The sequence below is a fragment of the Tursiops truncatus genome, chromosome 13, assembly GCF_011762595.2.
Source record: "Tursiops truncatus isolate mTurTru1 chromosome 13, mTurTru1.mat.Y, whole genome shotgun sequence".
NCBI classification, from domain to species: Eukaryota; Metazoa; Chordata; class Mammalia; order Artiodactyla; family Delphinidae; genus Tursiops; species Tursiops truncatus.
In genome coordinates, this window is record NC_047046.1 from 28,176,462 (window position 1) to 28,198,765 (window position 22,304).

The following is a 22,304-nucleotide window of genomic DNA, read 5'->3' on the forward strand; positions in this document are numbered from 1 at the left end:
TAAGTGCTTGTTCAGTGAGTCAAGGATGACTCCAAGGGCATCATGAACCTGGGAGCAGGTTGGCCAGGGTGGGTGGGGCTCCATCTGTTGTCACCACTACAGAGCCACCTGGTCGAGTTTAGGAAACCCTAGTGCCTTTGTGGGTCACCTGTGGGGTAAATTGAGAGGCTTTTCAACCAGTGGTCCTAGTCTTTTTTGTTAATCTATTCACATTTTATATATTGAGATTCGGTGTCAAAATTTCACTTTTACAAGAGTCTGCTGCTAAAAATAAATAAGTTTGAAAACTGCTGTACCAGAATAGCTTTTTAATTTAGATAGAAAATCAATCTCCCAGCAGGTAAGGAGTTTTGAAGAACTTTTGGAGACGTTCCTTTCCCACTGTCATGGATATTCTTCATTAGGCTCTGATGTTTAATTGACCCTGAAATACAATGATCATGAAGATCTGACTTACAGGGATTCCTCAACCCTCCATGCAGTTAGCACAAGAGGGCAGGAGGGCAGGATTCCAGCCGGCACCATCAGCATCTAGATCTTCCAAGATCCTCTGTAGGAATATTATTGTTATCCAGAGACAGTTCTCTAACCAGAGTCAGAACTATCCTGAACCTCAACACAGCCAAGATATTCTCATGTTTTATTAAAACAGTATATCTCTGTGACCTTTTACTTTCTATGGTATATGCTTCTATGTAATTAATTCCTCTTCCCAACCCTTAAATACAATTCCTGAAGTAAGTCTCTACAATAAGTAGTCTAACTTTTCCTCCTTATTTCTGTTTCTGGGCACTTTAATTCTATCCAATTCCCATTATGCCTCTGGCATTGCAAAGATGGCTTATGACCAAGGGGCCTGGTGTCCAAAACAATCATCAGTTTTCTCTCGAGAAGATACAACTAGGAAAAATCTAGGAACTTTATGATTTTTGTGCACTACTGTGACCAACAGTTTTAGAAAAATGTTTGATCACTACCAAGTAAAGTGGTGACTAGGAATATTCTAAATGTTCTGCTACTGTCATTCATGAAACTTGCATCGTTAGGGTTTGATGTTGTAATGCATTCTCTTATTCGTTGTTATGTAGGAGATATTAATATTGTGTCTTTAGATTCCTTTACTTGAGGCACATTACCAGGAACAGCAGCACAAGTCATGACCACAGACGGAAAATACCACATCAGCTTCACCTTATAGAAAATAATTAGCATTGTTATAGATTAACAACAGTAACATCATTTAAGAGGAAAAAAAATCCAGACCAGCCTGTGATACTTGAAAGTTTTCTTTTTTTTTTTAAATAAATTTATTTATTTATTTATTTATGCTGTGTTGGGTCTTTGTTTCTGTGCGAGGGCTTTCTCTAGTTGCGGCGAGCGGGAGCCACTCTTCATCGCGGTGCATGGGCCGCTTACTATCGCGGCCTCTCCACGGAGCACAGGCTCCAGACGCGCAGACTCAGTAGCTGTGGCTCACGGGCTCAGTTGCTCCGCGGCATGTGGGATCTTCCCATACCGGGGCTCGAACCCGTGTGCCCTGCATTGGCAGGCAGATTCTCAACCACTACGCCACCAGGGAAGCCCCTTGAAAGTATTCTGAATGCACAACGCGCAGTTGTCCTTAATAGACTAATAGATTAATAGACCTCTCCTGCCACCTGGTGGACAAATTATGCAGCACAGCTTCGCGTGAGCAGTCTCAGGGTCCTAGTCCCCAAACACATGTAACTTATTTATTTTTTGTAATAACGTTTACCAAGCAATTTCTCTGCTGGGATATCATCCACTGAATATATATTGGCACGTGTGTGTGCCATCAATAAAAATGTTCATTGTAGCATCTGAGATACAAATAAATTGGAATCAGTCTAACTGACCCTTGGTTAGAAACTGTTATACTTTTCCCATAGAATACCAGAAAGCTTATTAAAGAACTGGGTGGAAGTATATGCTATTAACATACAAACGTATATGCTAATCAGAAAAGCAAAGTGTATAAACTACAATTTCATTCACATGAAAATATACTTTATATGCTTGTAAATACATGTAAACTGTATGGACACATACACAACACACCAAAAAGAACTCTAAGAAAATTACCTTTAAGCAGTGAAAGTGAGAGATTGACTTTCACTCCCTATTTTGTATCGTCAACTTTGTTGAATTTATTTATTAGTTCTAGTAACTTTTAATGGATTGTTTATGATTTTCTATAATTAGGATCATGTCATGTGTATATACAGATAGGTTTACTTCTTCCTTTCCAATATGGATGCCTAATATTTCTTTTTCTTGTCTAATTGATCTGGCTAGAACTTCCAATACAATGTTAAATGGTAGCAGTGAGGGCTTCCCTGGGGGCGCAGTGGTTAAGAATCCGCCTGCCAATGCAGGAGACACGGGTTCAAGCCCTGGACCGAGAAGATTCCACATGCCACGAAGCAACTAAGCCCGTGTGCCACAACTACAGAAGCTGCGCTCTAGAGCCCACAAGCCACAACTACTGAGCCCACGTGCCACAACTACTGAGCCCACGTGCCACAACTACGAAGCCCGTACGCCTACAGCCCATGCTCTGCAACAAGCCTGTGCACCTCAATGAAGAGTAGCCCCTGCTCACTGCAACTAGAGAAAAGCCCACACAAAGACCCAATGCAGCCATAAATAAATAAATAAATGAATTTATAAAGAAAAAAATAGTAGTGGTGAAAGTGGGCATCCTTGTCTTGTTCGTGATCTGAGAGGGAAAGATTTCAGTCTTTCACCATTGAGTAAGAAGTTAGGGCTTCCCAGGTGGCGCAGTGGTTGAGAGTCCGCCTACCGATGCAGGGGACACGGGTTCGTGCCCCGGTCCGGGAAGATCCCACATGCCGCGGAGCGGCTGGGCCCGTGAGCCATGGCCGCTGAGCCTGCGCACCCGGAGCCTGTGCTCCGCAATGGGAGAGGCCACAACAGTGAGAGGCCCGCGTACCGCAAAAAAAAAAAAAAAAGTTAGCTGTGGGTTTTTCACAAGTATCCTTTATTATGTTGAGAAGGTTAACTTCCCTAGTATTCCAAGTGTTTTCTCTAATGAAATGGTGTTGGATTTTGTCAAATGCCTTTTCTGTATCAATTGAGATGATCATGTGATTTTTTGTTTTGTTTTGTTTTTATATGCAAATGTTCATAGCAGCTTTATTCATATTTTCCAAAAATTGGAAACAAAATGTTCATTAACAGGAGAATAGCTAAACAAATTGTGGTACATTCATACAATGGAATACTACTCAGCAATAAAAATAAATACATGGTTCAACCTCTCAAAACTTTATACTAATGAAAGCATTAAGTGATTCAATTTAGTTTCAGAGCTGGGGTGGGGAGGGAAACCCTAGTCTATGGTGAAAAAATATGGATAGTAATTAAACTACCAACTAAAGTAGGGGTAGTGCTTTGTTGCTTAGGTAGGGGTATAAGGGAACCTTCCTTTGTCCTGATATGGCTGTAGGCTAAAAATATCCATTTTCAAAATTGTAGTTAAGATTTGTGTATTTCAATTTTATAAATCTTACCTAATAAGAGGTATGTATATATGAATATGGATAGATGAATGTACCAAAGCAGAATTGAGGACTATCGAAGCTAGGGTGTGAAGGTTCAAGGTACAATTTTTTTTTAATATACATCCAATTAAGATGTTTAATTACAAATCTCGACGTATTTTTATGGGCTCCTAGCTCACATATCCAACAGCATATTGGACATCTCTTGACACTGCCAATGGTTTTCTTCCAATCTTAGTCACATAACAGATCTCTATGACCCTGCCTCAATTTCATCCTAGGTTTCTGGTTTGAACAACTCAGGAAAATGCTAGATTGCAAGAAGTAGTCTGAAGAGGGTTCAGTTTGGGGTAAGAATTGTGACTTGTCATCTTGTAAAGGACTAATAAAGTAGCCCCTAAGGAGCAAACATAAGTGGGAAGAAACTAGAAAAGTAAAACAAACTGATGGTGATCAACAGTGGACATGCTTGCAGTGAACTCAGAAAGTCTCTGAAGGTAGGAATGGGTGGATAGAATCCAAAGGACCAATACTTCTTTCATTATGACAAAAAGGGTAGATGAGAATGTCAAGTTTGAAGGTGGGTAGCCAGGAAATGGTGAGTTACCTGACTAGGACAATAAAAGCCTTTTATTTTTCATAGTGTGATATCACATTTACCATATTTTTCAGATTATGTCCCTGAATCTGATTAACACCAAGTGTCTGCCAAACTCAGTTACCTGTTCATGTAAAAGAATCTGGTGCTGTAGGTATTGCACACATATGTAACAACCTGCTTTTCTATGATCAACCCTTTTTAACTCAGATGATGAGATATGTACCTGCATGGCACAATGATCAAAAGCTTATAACTCTGTTCTAGTTAATAGAAATAACCATGAGTTAAACTCTGCCCCCACCCCACCATCAAGAGCCTATTTCATAATAAATGTTAGACTATTCCACCTTCAAACTTTTCACTTTTCTAGCTCCAAACTCTAGCATTCTTATTCTTACTACTTACACCCTCTCTACTCTTTGATATCCTGGTATATAGCCCGGATGATTTCCTTTGAGCTTCAGGTATGAAGCCACTAACAAAAAAATGTTTAAATCTGTTCTCCCAGGAGCTTAGAGATCTTATCTTTATGACAACTCCCATAAATCTTAAAAAATGATCATTAAATATTGATTTACTCAATTAATTATAAAAACTTTAGATGTCTAGTATTTGGTCATGTATACTATTTAAAAAAATACATCAACAGAAAACTTTCTGAACGTCACTAGACAACGAATTAAGCAAATCTTTATTGAAGCTTAAACTGTGGTACAGAAATACATTTCAACTGATTTAAGTCCAACACCATGAAGAGGGAAATTATGGCACCAAAATTTTCCCTCCTCTATCATACACACTAGGATTAATTTAGATTACTATCCAATCTATAGTTTTCATTTTTCTAGGCTTTGTTCCATACAAATTTGTGCAGTTTCTCAACATTAAATGGAAATCTTAAATCTATTGGGCCGGGGCCGGGGGCGGGAATCAGACCTCAAGCAAATAAATGTTCATCAAATCTACTGGGACACTGTTCAAGAACAAAATCCACTTTGACCACTGGTCCTCATAATAGCACCAAAACATTAGGTACTGCGCGCTAATTACAGAACCGGACTGATCCATTGATTGAAAGCTTCTTCAATGAAGCTCTGAATCAACAACGTGTTTAAAAGTCAAAATTGTTCCAACCACTTGATTTCAAACCAAGTAGAATTTATGTTTAGAAACACTAAAAAAAAAGTGTTTCATTTATAAATATGGAAGGAACAAAAACATCACTGCATCAATCCAGAAAGAATCAAAAATTGTTTGAGGACAAGAAGAAATACAAAATTGAGTCAACTTTGCTCTTTTCTCAGCTGCTTAAATAAATGTCCGTATTAGCAAATACAGCTAAAAGATGCCAACTCTTTTAAGCCTGTATTTCTAGTCATTTCCCATTGACCATTTTGGAATTTTGTGTGTTATGTTTTATGGGTAGCGCTCTGCTTCACTGTGTAGTATGTCTGAATAACCTGAACAGTTCTCATTCATCACTTGATGTTACTCCATGGAGAAAGAAATACCAGTAAGAGGAACCATCAGAACACTATCACATGCATCACAAAGTCACATAACTTTTTAAGTCACAAGATGGCAAAGAAATCGATTCTGCTTTGAACCAAAGTTTATGGCATATCATTAATAGAAATGAGTGGAAATGGCTATGAAAGTAAAAGTTGAGGTGAATCATCTGAGCTGACTTGACTTGTTGAATCCAACACAACCTTTATCTTAAATCTCCTTGCTAACAAATTTAGTTATAATTTTTTATACTACTACTTAGCAAGTTAATAAAGACATGGGACCCATGAGAAGCTAATCTCATTTAATGGGGGGCACAGAATGGCATGCAGTTTCCATACAGTTCTGCCAATATTCCCTAGTATCAATCTACACCTTCTTTGCTAATCAGCACCAGCTTATTTCAAAAGACCTCATGGTAACGAAAAATGCCAAACTCCCTTGACCTTAAAAGAAAATTAAGCCCAGGGTCCATCCCCCCATTCCCCTTCTGGGGTATAAGGTTAGTGTAAACCCACAGTGTAACAGTGTATTGCTTTATGGAGGGGGTGTGGTTGGGAGGGAGATACCATGGTGAGGAATGAATCAATTAAAGTCACACAAGTATAGGAAGCAGTGAGATAGTAATACACAAAATGGATAACTGCAGTCATTTTCGTAGAGGACTCGACTCGTGGAAGAAGAACTTTGATTGGTGCTGCAAGAACACCTGTATGAAGTAGAAACTGGTTTCAATAACATTAGTAGAGAATATGTTCTAGAAAGTGGAGGTAACTGGATGCAAAATCCTGGTAGCAATTTAATAGAACAGTCCCAGATGGCTAGGCTGAGGCCAACACCTAATGAGGACGAAAGCCTTGTCTGTGGGGAATTTTGGATGATACCTGGAGAAATACTACACTGTGCATAAACCAAACTGAGTTGTTTTCACAAGTGTTGTAAAGTTTCATATAGTAAAAGGTTTTTTCTACATGCACTTCAATTTCACAGCAAGAGTGGCATAGGATACCTAAACACAGAAGAGAGCATTCATGCAAGATATCTAACTCCTTGATATAATAATGCATGCAATTCAAAATGATTACACTACCATTACATCTAGGGCTTTCTGCAACTACAAGGTGGTGGTTATGGAAAGCATGGCCCTTGGTATCAATATCTAAAAAGCAGCCACCACCTTCTTCTATGTGTGTTCTCTTTTTGCGTTTTTTCTTCATTTTTCTTAATCAACTCTGCTGTTGTTGCTGCTTCTCAGCAAAACTGGTAAAAACAAAATTGTAATCACTGAACATAGCGCTCTGGCAATCAAGACGTTTAAAACCTTCAATACTCTGGGGCGGAGAAAGCACTGTGAGACATTTAGAACTCTGATTTACAAACAGGGTAGTCACAAATTTTCCTGGCTTGAAGACTTCCACAACTTTCCTGATCTGGTCATCATAGGAGGTCTGACTTAAGTTTGTTTCAAAGCTAACATAAGAAAATTCTGGTTCTGAGTGATGTGAATAGTCCAATAAGTTCCATCCAATTTCATTCCATTCACTGAATACCCACAAGGATTGAACAGTGTGGCATCAATGACAGAACCTGGTATCAGGTCACGAATTCCACTCTCACGAGTGACATCCTTTGCAGTAACACCATCTTTCATGTAGAACTGGTCCGTAACTGCTGGGTCAAGCTCACTCAACAGAATTTCCAGGGTTTGATCCGGCTGATTGATTACCCGACTCTCTGGGAAATCCAAAGTACAAAAGCACCAACAATCAGAATTCATGCGTCCCATACAATATGTTGCTCCATTTGGGAAAATTGCATTAAGAAACTCTATTTCTTCCTGGAAATTCCGGTGTGGGTACCCTTGGTGAGAAGGCTTCATGAAATTCTTATGAGAATAAAAGAAGCTTTGAATTGAGTCAAACCCACTGTAATTCCTAGCAAGTTTCAACAGGGGAACCAGTGCTTTCAGCAAGAGGGTGGTACCACATGTCTTCAAAATGAAACGTCTCTTGGAGACAAACATGCTACTCTGAGTACATAAGCTTCCTGCTTGTCAGTTTTTGTCACACTTATGATTGAACACAGCACATCCTTCAAAAGTATGTCCCACTCGGATCTTGGGATGGTGCAAAGATCCCCAGATCCTTGGTTTGCGTTGGGTTGCTGCCTGGAGAACTAAACCTCCAGCAGCTTCTCAGTCCCTTCGAAAAAATGTGCAGCTTCCATCACCGTGAGACTAGCAAACAACCAACAACCACAGAAAATCAACTAAATTAAATCTCTTCTCCTGCTGCTGCCGCCGCCACTGAGGATTATTCCAGCTGTGTTACTAAAGTTCAGGTTCCTTTTTTGCTATAATTTTATATTAACTTTTTTAAAAAAGCGTTAATAAAATTTTCCCGGCTTTTTTTGGTGTGTGTGTGAGCAAAAGTTGAAACAGAGGCAGATACAGAGGAAACAGAGGCAGATACAGCTCAGTCTCTTGTAGTCCGCTGTTCCCCCGTTAGAGAGAGTAGAGCGAGCGCTAGCTAATGTCGCCGGCCATACTGTGGGAGCGATCATGTGATTTTAAAAAATTCATTCTATTAACGTGATGTATTACATTGATTTTATTATGTTGAACCAACCTGACATTCTGAGGTAAATCCCACTTGGTCATGGTGTATAATCCTTCAAATATGATGTTGGCTTTGGTTTGCTAGTATTTTGTTGAGGATTTTTTTTTTTTTTTGCGGTACGCAGGCCTCTCACTGTTGTGGCCTCTCCCGTTGCGGAGCACAGGCTCCGGACGCGCAGGCTCAGCGGCCATGGCTCACGGGCCCAGCCGCTCCGCGGCATGTGGGATCTTCCCAGACCGGGGCACGAACCCGCGTCCCCTGCACCGGCAGGCAGACTCTCAACCACTGCGCCACCAGGGAAGCCCTTGTTGAGGACTTTTGCATGTATATTCATAAGGGATACTGCATTATCTCCAAATACAGTCACATTGGAAGTTGGGGTTTCAAATATGAATGTTGGGGTCAATCTACAGATTTAATGTGATCCCTATCAAATCACCCATGACGTTTTTCACAGAACAAATAATCCTAAAATTTATATGGAACCATAAAAGACCCAGAATTGCTAAAGCAATCCTGAAGAAAAAGAACAAAGCGGGAGGCATAACCCTCCCAGACTTCAGAAAATACTACAAAGCTACAGTAATCGAAACAGAGTGGTACTGGCACAAAAACAGATACATGGATCAATGGAACAGAATAGAGAGCCCAGAAATAAACCCACACACCTACAATCAATTAATATTCAAAAAAGGAGGCAAGAATATAAAAAGGGGAAAAAGACAGTCTCTTCAGCAAGTGGTGCTGGGAAATTTGGACAGCTGCATATAAATCAATGAAGTTAGAACACACCCTCACACCATGCACAAAAATAAACTCAAAACGGCTTAAAGACTTAAACATAAGATATAACACCATGAAACTCCTAGAAAAGATCATAGGCAAAACATTCTCTGACATAAATTGTACCAATATTTTCTTAGGTAAGTCTCCCAAGACAATAGAAATAAAAACAAAAATAAACAAATGGGACCTAATCAACCTTACAAGCTTCTGCACAGCAAAGGAAAACATAAACAAAATGAAAAGACAACCTACAAAATGGGAGAAAATATTTGCAAACGATGCAACCGACAAAGGATTGATTTCCAAAACATACAAACAGCTCATACAATTCAACAACAATAAAAAACAAACAACTCAATCGATAAAAGGGCAGAAGACGTAAATAGACATTTCTGCAAAGAAGACATACAGATGGCCAATAGGCACATGAAAAGATGCTCAACATCACTAATCATTAGAGAAATGCAAATCAAAACCATAATGAGGTACCATCTCACACCAGTCAGAATGGCCATCATTAAAAAGTCTACAAACAGGGCTTCCCTGGTGGCTCAGTGGTTAAGAATCCACCTGCCAGTGCAGGGGACACAGGTTCGAGCCCTGGTCTGGGAAGATCCCACATGCCACAGAGCAACTAAGCCCGTGAACCACAACTACTGAGCCTGCACTCTAGAGCCCGCAAGCCACAACTAGTGAGTCCGTGTGCCACAACTACTGAAGCCCGCGTGCCTAGAGCCCGTGCTCCGCAACAAGAGAAGCCACCACAATGAGAAGCCCGCACACCGCAACAAAAAGTAGCCCCTGCTCGCCACAACTAGAGAAAGCCCGCGCGCAGCAACAAAGACACAGCCAAAAAATAAAAATAAATTTATTTAAAAAAAGAGAAAAGGTCTACAAACAATAAATGCTGGAGAGGGTGGGGAGAAAAGGGGACTCTCTTACACTGCTGGTGGTAACGTAAATTGGTGCAGCCACTATGGAAAACAGTAGGGAGGTTCCTCAAAAAAACTAAAAATAGAGTTGCCATATGATCCAGCAATTCCACTCCTGGGCACATACTCATTCAAAACTATAATTCTAAAAGATACATGCAGGGACTTCTCTGGTGGTCCAGTGGTTAAGAATCAGCACTTCCATTGCAGGGGCACAGGTTCAATCCCTGGTTGGGGAACTAAGATCCTGCATGCCACATGGCACAGCCAAAAAAAAAAAATTAAATTAAAATTAAAGATACATGCACCCCTATGTTCATAGCAGCGCTATTTACAATAGTCAAGACATGGAAACATAGAGAAATACAAATCCACAATGAGGTATCACCTCACATCAGTCAGAATGGCCATCATCAAAAAATATACAAACAATAAATGCTGGAGAGGGTGTGGAGAAAAGGGAACCCTCCTGCACTGCTGGTGGGAATGTAAACTGATACAGTCACTATGGAGAACAGTACGGAGTTTCCTTAAAAAACTAAAAATAGAACTACCATATGACCCAGCAATCCCACTACTGGGCATATACCCTAAAAAAACCATAATTCAAAAAGATACAGGTACTGCAATGTACATTGCAGCACTATATACAATAGCCAGGCCATGGAACCAACCTAAATGTCCATCAACAGATGAATGGATAAAGAAGATGTGGCACATATATACAATGGAATATTACTCAGCCAACAAAAGGAATGAAATTGAGTTATTTCTAATGAGGTGGATGGACCTAGAGTCTGTCATACAGAATGAAGTAAGTCAGAAAGAGAAAAATACCGCATGCTAACACACATATATGGAACCTGAAAAAACAGTAATGATGAACCTAGTGGAAGGGCAGGAATAAAAATGCAGACGTAGAGAACAGACTTGAGGTCACAGGGCGGGAAACGGAAGCTGGGACGAAGTGAGAGAGTAGCACTGACATATATACACTACCAAATGTAAAATGGATGGCTAGTGGGAAGCTGCTGCATAGCACAGGGAGATCAGCTCGGTGCTTTGTCACCACTTAGAGGGGTGGGATAGGGAGGGTGGGAGGGAGGCTCAAGAGGGAGGGGACATGGGGATATATGTATACATATAGCTGAATCACTTTGTTGTACAACAGCAACTAACACAACATTGTAAAGCAGTTATACTCCAATAAAGATATTTTTTAATTAAATAAATACTTTTAAAATTTTATTTTAAAAATAAAATAAATAAAAGTAAAAACATAGTATCATATCACACACACACAAACCTAAATGTCCATTGACAGATGAATGGATAAAGAAGATGGGATATACACACACACACACACACACACACGCATATAAATATATATAAATAATATGATATCACTTATATGTAGAATATAAAATATGATACTGGGACTTCCCTGGTGGTGCAGTGGTCAAGAATCTGGCTGCAAGGTACACGGGTTCGAGCCCTGGTCCCGGAAGATCCCACGTGCCGCAGAGCAACTAAGCCCGTGCGCCACAACTACCGAGCCTGCGCTCTTTTCTTTGTCCAGCCTTAACCAGTGCTGCACCTGCTTACACCCATTCTTGGAGGACCCTAGCTGATTCACTGAAGAACTCCAGGGACTAAATTTCTCCTTCGACTTCACTTAGAAGGACCTGAATGTTGCCATTTCCCACTGTTGCACCCCTGAGGAAAAGACCTACATTTGGGCAGAGGCTCAAGCATATGCTGATGGATTACACACTGCCCCACCCAATCATTATCCTGTGGGCATGATGGCGGTACCACTGATTGATCCCAATTGGGAGTATCAGCCAGGCTAAACTGGTATCCCTAAAAGAGACCACATGATCCTTTGCCTCATTGAAGGGATGAAACTATACATAATTAAACCTGTCATTTATGGTAAGGTTAAAGAGATCACTCAAGGTCAGGACAAAAATCCAGCCCTATTTCAGGCCAGGCTGGTAGATGCCCTCTAAAAGTATATGACTGTTGACCCAAACACTTTCTGAGGGACACATTGTACTTGCAATCCATTTCATTAGCTTGTCAGCCCCCAACATCTGTCAAAAGCTTGCCATGGGGCCCCCAAACCCCTTGCAACCTTACTGATATGGCCTTCAGTGTCTTTAACAGCAGAGACCAGGCTGAGGAGGAAAGAAAGGAACAGCATGACTTAAGGGACCATTAGCAAGCCAAGCTTCTGGCAGCCATCATGGCAGGACCTAACTCACCTCCTGGTCACCCCAAAGGCACTCCCAGAAGCCCCCCGCCAGGTAAAGGAGCCTGTTTTAACTATGGGAGCCCCAAACACTGGAGCAAGGAATGCCCAGAAAACAGGTTCCAGCCTCCACCCAAGACACCATGCCCACTCTGTAAGAAGATGGGCCACTGGAGAAGGGAATGCCCTCAGCTCCAAAGGGAGTGGGGAAATTGCCCCTTGCCAGTCATGGCAGTGGTTGATTGATGGGACCTGGGACCTCCCAAGAAGAAAGTCATTATCACATGGGAGGAACCACAGGTGACCACTGACATGGCAGGTTGTCCAGTTTCTACTAGACATAGGAGCCACTTACTCTGTCCTGACTTCTCACGCTAGGCTCCTTGCCCCCAAAACCTGCTCTATTGTTGGGGGAGAAGGAAGGCCAAAATGAAAACATTTCACCACCCCTCTAACTTGCAGCTGGGGAAAGACTCTTATAACTCACAAGTTTCTGGTCATGCCTGAATGCCCCAGCCCATTATTAGGAAGAGATTTCATTCTTCTAAATCTTTCTCTCCCTGAGTAAGTGACTCTTACTGTCCCTGAAAACCAAAACCAAGACCTATTTTTGGCTAGACTATGCATTATACAAGACATGGACAGTCCAGCTCAAAATATTTCCCCAGTAATTAAAGAACTCATACAGCCACAGGTCTGGGACCAGGAAATCTAATGACAGGCAAAGATTGCCACTCCTGTGAAAATCACCTTAAAGGAGGCTAATAACTTCCCTTCCAAGCATCAATATCCCACAAAACCAGAGGCTTGATGAGGCCTCCAATCCCTGATCTCAAAATTCATCAAATAGGGGCTTTTGTTGCCATGCCAATCTCCTTGTAATACTCCAATCCTACATGTTCTCAAACCAAATGGGGAATGTACAATGATCCAAGATCTTCGAATCATAAAAGAAGCTGTCATGAGCCACAACTACTGAGCCCGCGAGCCACAACTACTGAAGCCCGTGTGCCACAATTACTGAAGCCCACATGCCTAGAGATTGTGTTCCACAACAAAGAGAAGCCACCACAATGAGAAGCCCGCTCACCACAATGAAGAGTAGTCCCCGCTTGCCGCAACTTGAGAAAGCCCGCATGCAGCAATGAAGACCCAATGCAGCCAAAAACAAAATAAATAAAATTTAAAAAATAATACATTTTAGGGTTTCCCTGGTGGCACAGTGGTTGAGTGTCCGCCTGCCGATGCAGGGGACACATGTTCGTGCCCCGGTCTGGGAGGATCCCACATGCCGCGGAGTGGCTGGGCCCGTGAGCCATGGCCGCTGAGCCTGCGCGTCCAGAGCCTGTGCTCCGCAACAGGAGAGGCCACAACGGTGAGAGGCCCGCATACTGAAGAAAAAAAATAATAATAATAATAAATTTTTTAAATAAATAAAAAATAAAAATTCCCTATGAACAAAAGTCGAGGACCAGATGGTTTCACAGGTGAATTCTACCAAACATACAAAGAACAACTTATACAGTTCCTTCTCAAACTCTTCCAAAAACTGAACAGAAAGGAACACTCCCAAAGACATTCTATGAAGCCACCATCACCCTGATACCAAAACCACACAAAAGATACTAAAAGATACCACCAAAAAGGAAAATCACAGGTCAATATCTTTGATGAATACAGATGCAAAAATTCTCAAAAAAAAAATATTAGCAAACTGAGTCCAACAACACATAAAGATCATACACCATGACCAAGCTGGTCACAAGGATGGCTCAACACATGCAAATCAATCAATGTGATACACCACATCAACAAAAGAAAAGACAAAAACAACAATCATCTCAATAGATGCAGGAAAAGCATTCAATAAAATTCCACATCCATTCATAATAAAAACCCTTTTGAAAGTAGGTATAGAGAGAACATATCTCAACATAATAAAAGCTATTTATGATGAACCAATGGCCAATATAATACTCAACAGTGAAAAGCTGAAAGCCTTCCTGCTAAAATCTGGAACAAGACAAGGATGCCCACTCTTACCTCTTCTATTCAACACAGTACTGGAAGTTTTAGCCACAGCAATCAGAAAAGAAAAAGAAATAAAAGGTATTCAAATGGTAGGGAAGAGGTAAAATTGTCATTATATGCAGATGACATGATAATATACAGAGAAAACCCTAAAGAGTCCACACAAAAACTACTAGAACTGATAAACGAATAGAACAAGGTAGCAGGATACAAGATTAACATACAGAAACCGAATGCATTTCTTTACACCAACAATGAAATATCAGAAAGGGAATATAATAAAATGGTACCTCTTAAAATCACACCCCCAAAAATAAAATATTTAGGAATAAACCTGACCAAGGAGTTGAAAGACATATGCTGAGAACTAAAAAACATTAATAAAGGAAATTGAAGATGATTCTTCAACTAAACGTTTGCATGCCGCAACCAAGCATGCCACAATTAAGGAACCCGCGTGCCGTGGCGAAGATTCCACATGATTCAGGTGAGACCCGGCACAGCCAAAGTAAATAAATAAATAAATAAATAAATAAATAAATATATTTTTGAAAAATGCTGGAGAGGGTGTGGAGAAAAGGGAACCCTCTTACACTGTTAGTTGGAATGTAAGTTGGTGCAGCCACTGTGGAAAATAGTATGGAGGTTCCTCAGAAAACTAAAAATAGAATTACCATATGATCCAGGAATTCCACTCCTGGGCATATATTCAGACAAAACTATAATTCAAAAAGATACATGCGGGACTTCCCTGATGGCGCAGTGGTTAAGAATCCTCCTGCTAATGCAGGGGACTCGGGTTTGAGTCCTGGTCCGGGAATACTCCACATGCTGCGGAGCAACTAAGCCCATGTGTCAAAACTACTGAGCCTGCGTCTAGCGCCCACGAGCCACAGCTACTGAAGCCCACGTGCCTAGAGCCTGTGCTCCACAACAAAAGAAGCCACTGCAATGAGAAGCCTGCACACGGCAATGAAGAGTGGCCTTCACTCGCTGCAACTAGAGAAAGCCCGCGCACAGCAATGAAGACCTTATGCAGCCAAAAATAAATTTATTCAAAAAAAAGATACGTGCACCCCTATGTTTATAGCAGCACTCACTATTCATGATAGCCAAGACATGGAAACAACCTGAATGTCCATCGACAGATGAATGGATAAAGATGTGGCACTTACATACAATGGAATAGTACTCAGCCATAAAAATGAACGAAATAATGCCATTTGCAGCAATATAGATGCAACTAGAGATTATCATACTAAGTGAAGTCAGTCAGAAAGAGAAATACAAATACCATATGATATCACTTATATGTGGAATCTAAAATATGACACAAACCTTTCTATGAAACAGAAACAGAATCACGGACATAGAGAACAGACTGGTGGTTGCCAAGGGGGATGGGGTTGGGGGAGAGAAGGAGTGGGAGGTTGGGGTTAGCAGATGTAAGCTTTTTTTTTTTTCTTTTTTTTTATGCAGTACGTGGGCCTCTCACTATCGTGGCCTCTCCTGTTGCGGAGCACAGGCTCCGGACGCGCAGGCTCAGCGGCCATGGCTCACAGGCCCAGCCGCTCCACGGCATGTGGGATCTTCCCGGACCGGGGCACGAACCCATGTCCCCTGCATCAGCAGGTGGACTCTCAACCACTGCGCCACCAGGGAAGCCCAGATGTAAGCTTTTATATATAGAATGGATAAACAACAAGGTCCTACTGAATAGCACAGAGAACTATACTCAATATCTATGATAAACCATAATGGAAAAGAATATAAAATAGAAGAATGTATATGTATGTGTGTGTGTGTGTATACATATATATATATGTATATACACTGAGAATCACTTTGCTGTACAGTAATTAAGACATTGTAAATCAACTACAATAAAAAAAATTCTACCAAAAAAAAAATTGGTAATGGAAACTGAAAATGATTCAAAGAAATGGAAAGAATCCCATGCTCTTAGAAGAATTGATATTGTTAAAATGGCCATACTACCCAAAGCAATCTACAGATTTAATGTGATCCCTATCAAATAACCCCTGACATTTTTCACAGAACTAGAACAAATAATCCTAAAATTTATATGGAATCATAAAAGACCCAAACTGCCAAAGCAATCCTGAGGAAAAAGAACAAAGCAGGAGGCATAACCCTCCCAAACTTCAGACAATACTACAAGGCTACAGTAATCAAAACAGAGTGATACTGGCACAAAAACAGACATATGGATCAATGGAACAGAATAGAGAGCCCAGAAATAAACCCACACACCTATGGTCAATTAATCTTTGACAAAGGAGGCAAGAATATCCAATGGGAAAAAGACAGTCTCTTCAGCAAGTGGTGTTGGGAAAGTTGGACAGTCACATGCAAATCAATGAAGTTAGAATACACCAGGCACAAAAATAAACTCAAAATGGATTAAAGACTTAAACATAAGACATGACAACATAAAACTCCTAGAAGAGAACATAGGCAAAACATTCTGACATAAATCATACAGATGTTTTCTTAGGTCTCCCAAAGCAATACAAATAAAAGCAGAAATAAACAAATGGGACGGAATCAAACTTAAAAGCTTTTGCGCAGCAAAGGAAAACATAAACAAAATGAAAAGATAACCTACAGACTGGCAGAAAATGTTTGCAAATGATGTGATTAACCAGGGCTTAATTTCCAAAATATACAAACAGCTCATACAATTCAATAACACAGAAACAAACAACCCAAACAAAAAATGGGCAGAAGATCTAAATAGACATTTCTCCAAAGAAGACATACAGAAGGCCAATAGGCACATGAAAAGATGCTCATCATTACTAATTATTAGAGAAATGCAAATCAAAACTACAATGAGGTACCACCTCACACCAGTCAGAATGGCCATCATCAAAAAGTGTACAAATAATAAATGCTGGAGAGGGTGTGGGGAAAAGGGAACCCTCTTATGCTGTTGGTGGGAATGTAAATTGGTGCAGTCACTATGGAAAACAGTAGGGAGGCTCCTCAGAAAACTAAAAATAGAGTAGCCATATGATCCAGCAATCCCACTCCTGGGCATATATCTGGACTAAACTATAATTCAAAAAGATACATGCACCCCTATGTTTATAGCAGCACTATTCACAACAGCCAAGACACGGGAACAACCTAAATGTCCATCAACAGATGAATGGATAATAAAGTCGATGTGATACACACACACACACACACACACACACACACGTATACACACACACAATGCAATACTACTCAGCCATAAAAAAAGAATGAAATAATACCATTTGCAGCAACATGGATGGACCTAGATATTATTCTACTAAGCGAAGTAAGTCAGAAAGAAAAAGACAAATACCGTATGATATCACTTATATGTGGAATCTCAAATATGACAAGAATTAACATATCTATGAAACAGAAACATACACACAGATATAGAGAAGAGACCTGTGGCTGCCAAGTGGGGGGGGAGTGTGGGAGGGAAGGGTTGGGAGTCTGGGATTAGCAGACGCAAACTATTATATATACAATGGATAAACAACAAGGTCCTACTGTATAACACAGGGAACTATATTCAATATCCTATGATAAACCATAATGGAAAAGAATATGAAAAAGAATGTATATATGTGTATAACTGAGTCACTTTGCTGTACAGCAGAAATACAACATTGTAAATCAACTACACTTCAATAAAATTCAAAAAGCAAAAACCAAAAAACACCTTCAGCTCAGGCCACCTTACTCCCTCATAATCAACCCCCAGCCCACTTTGTTGTCACCCCTGTACACAATCAAGGAAATAGAGTGGGTCTGAACTAGGGGATACCAAGAGGGTCCCAATGGCTGTGGATTAAGGAACAAACAATAATGCTGTCCACAGCATTACAATGGAATATTTAAAAATCATTCTATGACTTCTCTCATCTGGGGTGGGATGCTTTGACTAGCCTGGTGGAAAAAGTCTTCTCTGGCATGGGCCTTTCTCAGACTAGCCTAGAGGTCACAGAGGTCTGTAATATATGTTACTATAATAACCCAGGGGGAAAACTAAGGCCTCCACCTCTCCTCCAGCCCATCCAAAGAAGAGGAGAACTGGCAAATAGACTTTACCCAGATGCCATCCTCCCAGGGATATAAATACCTTCTGGTCTTTATTGACACTTTTACCAGATGGGTGGAAGCCTTCAACTAAGACCAAGAGAGCTCAGGGGGTAATAAAGGCATTACTAAAGGAAATAATTCCTCTGTTTGGACTTCCACGGTCTTTACAAAGTGATAACGGTCCCTCTTTTGTGGCTAGGGTTACCCAACAAATCTCTACTGCCCTAGGCATTTGCTACCACCTCCATGCTGCCTGGAGGCCTCAACCATCAGGGAAGGTGGAAAGGGCAAATCAAACTTTAAAAAGAATCCTGGCTAAACTTTGTCAAGAGACATTAGAACCTTGGACAAAGTTTTTACCTATAGCCCTCTTGAGAATCAGGGGGGCACCTAAAACAGGGCTAGGGATCAGCCTGTCTGAAATGACTTATGGTAGGCCCTTTTTATCCTCTGACATTTTGGTGGATACTGAAACCAGTGAGCTTATTAAGTACCTAATTAATCTGGGACTGGTCCAAAAGGCAATTTCAGAATATGGAAATCAGGCCCCCAACCAGGAAACTGACCCCATTCATGTTCAGCTGGGAGATTTTGTCCTCCTAAAAACATGGAGAGAAGGGTCCCCCTCTGACCAATTACTGCCCAAGTGGAGGGGCCCTTACTAGGTCCTTCTCAGTACCCCTATTGCAGTTAAATTACAAGGGATCAACAGTTGGGTTCACCTGTCCCAAATCAAGCCAGTTCCTCTTAAGTCCAAACAGGACCCTGGCTATGAACAGGAAGACACCTCCAACTGGACCTGTGAGCCCACCAAAGGCCTTAGGCTCCTATTTAAAAACCAAGAAGTTGAATATATACTCAAAGGACAGACATCATTGGCAGATAAGTAAAATGATTTGGTGGATTGGACTCGCACTCACCATTTTTGCTATTATTCTCTTACTTACATTTTACCAGTTCACTTAACCACCCCTGCCAGGGAAGAACTCCTCTGTCCATGCTGGGTTTAAAGAAGACTGTTCACTTTTAGCTTGCCACCGCCACCATGAAGCCATTATTAACCCTAAAATTTCTCTCCCTCCTGTGGATATCTGCACAAGGGGGATGGAGCAGCAACTCCATAGTACAAATCTCCTCCACCATAGGAAAAAATGAAAATCTTACTAACTGCTGGGTCTGCCACGCCAACCCCCATGAGGTCCCGGGGTGGCCCATCTTCTACCCAGCCTCGGTCAATACCTCCCTCTATACTCTTAACCAGTCCAATTGGTCTTGGGACCCACCCACAGAAGAGCTTCTCTCCACGGTCAATTGGACATGCTTTAACCTGTCCTCAGTCATTTGCATTAACTTGACTGAAAGAGCTCAGCCTTTTCCTAAAACCCACAGGGATCATATCTTCAAACTTTCAACACTGCATGATCTGAAAGCCATCTTTAGGTGTAGGACACAACCCATATGTTGAAGGTCTATTCAAAGATACAAATGCGAAAGGTCCCCCTTCAGGGGACACCTGAAGTGACCTCAACAGAGCTAGATGAGACACAGAATTCCACCCATTGGATATGTCTGGCATCTCTGGGATCCCGGGAGTCCACGACCTACCCCCATTTTGGAAACTGGAAAGGGGGCACTCTACCTCCTCCGTTCACAAAATATAACGTGACTGCCTCACATGAAGAGGAACCTCTTCCCCCATATAAGACCCACTTGCCTGAGGTGGGGATCCGAGGAGGGCCACTTAGCCCCAGCTGCACCTGCTCAACGAATCCCAACCTCACCTGGCAGAGCCAGCTTCTTCAGGAAAACAGATCCCAGACATGGCTATGTGCTCCAAGGGGACACCTCATAATTTGTGGCCACCCAAAAGGAAGGCTGCAGGGTCCTATCTATTTGAGTCCCCTCTGAGCCATGGGCTACCAATGCATACATAAAAGATTAACCATGGGATCCTACACACTCGCCTTTTTAGCCCCTGGGGTAATATCCATATATAATATCTCCATTCCCCATCCCTGGCTCCAGCGTGCGACTGGCCTCCTCCTGGCAGGAATTGGAGCTGCTATTGGCTTGGTGGTCCCACAGGGAGGCTTTGCATACCACAAGGCAACGCTTCACTTTGTAACCTGTCAGTTACTCTACCTACTCTGGCCAGGAGCACGGGGAATGCACTCTCCAGACTCTCAACCTCCCTTAACTCCCTAGCAAATGTGGTGATGGTAAAAGACTGGCCTTGGGTTATCTCCTAACTTAGAAGGGAGGGGTATGCACAATAATCAATAAAACGTGTTGCACCTACATCGACGCCACTGGCCAGATGGAAGAAGATATCCAAAAGGTATATAAACAGGCTCAATGGCTATACATTTTTGGAAAGGGTAACCCCAGAGCCAAATCCACTGGGACTGTAGTCAGAGGGGTATTACATACCCCTGGTTCCTACCCCTACTTGGACCTCTGATCGCAATAGTATTTTTACTGATTTTTGGACCCTGCCTTTTTAACCTGCGCGTTAAGTTTCTTTCCTCCAGATTACAACAGTTTCACCTGCAGATGATGGTACGCCAGGGATTTCAACCCAGCCCACATGAAGATGGGGACTATAAACATCACCTGGAAAGGGTTGCAGCCTCCCACTCCCCACTCTCCATCCCTGCTTCTGCCAATGACCCCGATACCCCTATCTCTGACAGATGGCAAGGTGGTCTGGACCCCACAGGTAGGGACAATGCCCCTGCTCGGCTTGAAGCAGCTTCAGAAGACGAACCATCGACCCTTTGACCCTTAAAAGGTTTTAAGGGTCCAAACTCCTTGAGTGGGCCAGTGTTAGAGCAGGCAGTTGGCCAGATAAGAACAGAGAAGGGAGGCATGGGAGTCTGACAGGAAACCATACATCTTGTGACCACAGGGGTCCTAGAGGCAAACAAGAAAGGCAGGAACCTCCAGCGTAGTCGGAAAGTAACCTTCTGCTCACTATTCCCTCATTACAACATAATTAACACTGTGACCGGGGCAGTACCCATCCTGCACCTGAGGCCACGACAGACCTGAAAAGACCAAAGAGGACCAAAACTCCCCCGTCCTTGGGGAGGCGGAGAAGGGAAATAAGATCGAGAGAAGTCTCCCCTGAGTCTCGCCCTGTAATGAATATTCTTCCCAGCTGTTTCCGCGCCCCATATAACCAACTCGCGGTAGGAAACTCAGGGCAGCTGCTCACTCAGCAGCCCGCTCTCCCTGCCGACAGCGTGCGGTCGCTCAGTAAACCCTCGCTTCGCCTCCGTGTGGGGCTCTGAATTCTGTGAGGAAACAAGAACCTACCCTCCGGTGGCACAGCCAGGCGGGCAGAAGTTGACCCGTGAACTCAGTTCCCCCTTCTTCGTTCTTTGGCCACTAAATAAAGCCTGTGCTGTGTGGATCTCAGCTACTGTCACGTTCGCCTACTCGAACCCGAACCGGAAAAGAACCCTCCCTCCTCCCCCCAGGCAGAGCCCACACGACTTAACCGGCCACAGTATCTCACACATTTTCCCTCGTTTCCCGCTACTCCACCTCGGCTGGGAGCACAAGTCCCTCTCACTGCTGAGAGACTGATGGCCGCGCATTTTCACCTGCTGTGGGTCCGGTTCCTGACGGCCGCCCTGGCTCCTCCAGGGCCTAGGACGGTGCCTGCCACGGACAAGGCCCCACTGAATAGGCTCTCAAGCAAGTATGTGACGAGGGACCTACCGAGACAGGTGTCCGAAGGGTCGAAGACGGCCTCCGCCCTGAGGGAGAGGGCCACCCGGCGGAGCCCCAGCGTCCTCAGCGGGTCCGCCCCGCGCTCCAGCCCGTGCAGCGCCAAGACTAGCGCCCCGGCCCGAGCCCCGCCCTCCTCCCTCTGAGCTCTTCCCCTCAAGCCCCGCCCCACCCTCTGAGCTCCTC

The 22,304-nt window shown here is 42.5% G+C and overlaps 2 protein-coding genes across 3 annotated transcripts in view; both read right to left on the minus strand.

The window, feature by feature from the left end:
- PRELID3A (PRELI domain containing 3A) overlaps positions 1-22,246 on the minus strand; it is a 111,567-nt gene extending 89,321 nt beyond the window's left edge. For both annotated transcript variants that reach the window (XM_019920657.3, XM_019920653.3), the window contains exon 1: positions 22,110-22,246. The gene's annotated coding sequence lies outside the window, so the exon portion shown is untranslated. The remainder of the gene's footprint in view (positions 1-22,109) is intronic.
- LOC117307680 (S-adenosylmethionine decarboxylase proenzyme-like) lies at positions 5,932-8,351 on the minus strand. The gene is given in 2 exon segments (XM_073790477.1): positions 5,932-7,150; positions 7,153-8,351. Coding segments are annotated over 2 exon segments (795 nt in total). The 5' UTR covers positions 7,679-8,351; the 3' UTR covers positions 5,932-6,881.
- Positions 22,247-22,304: the final 58 nt, after the last annotated feature.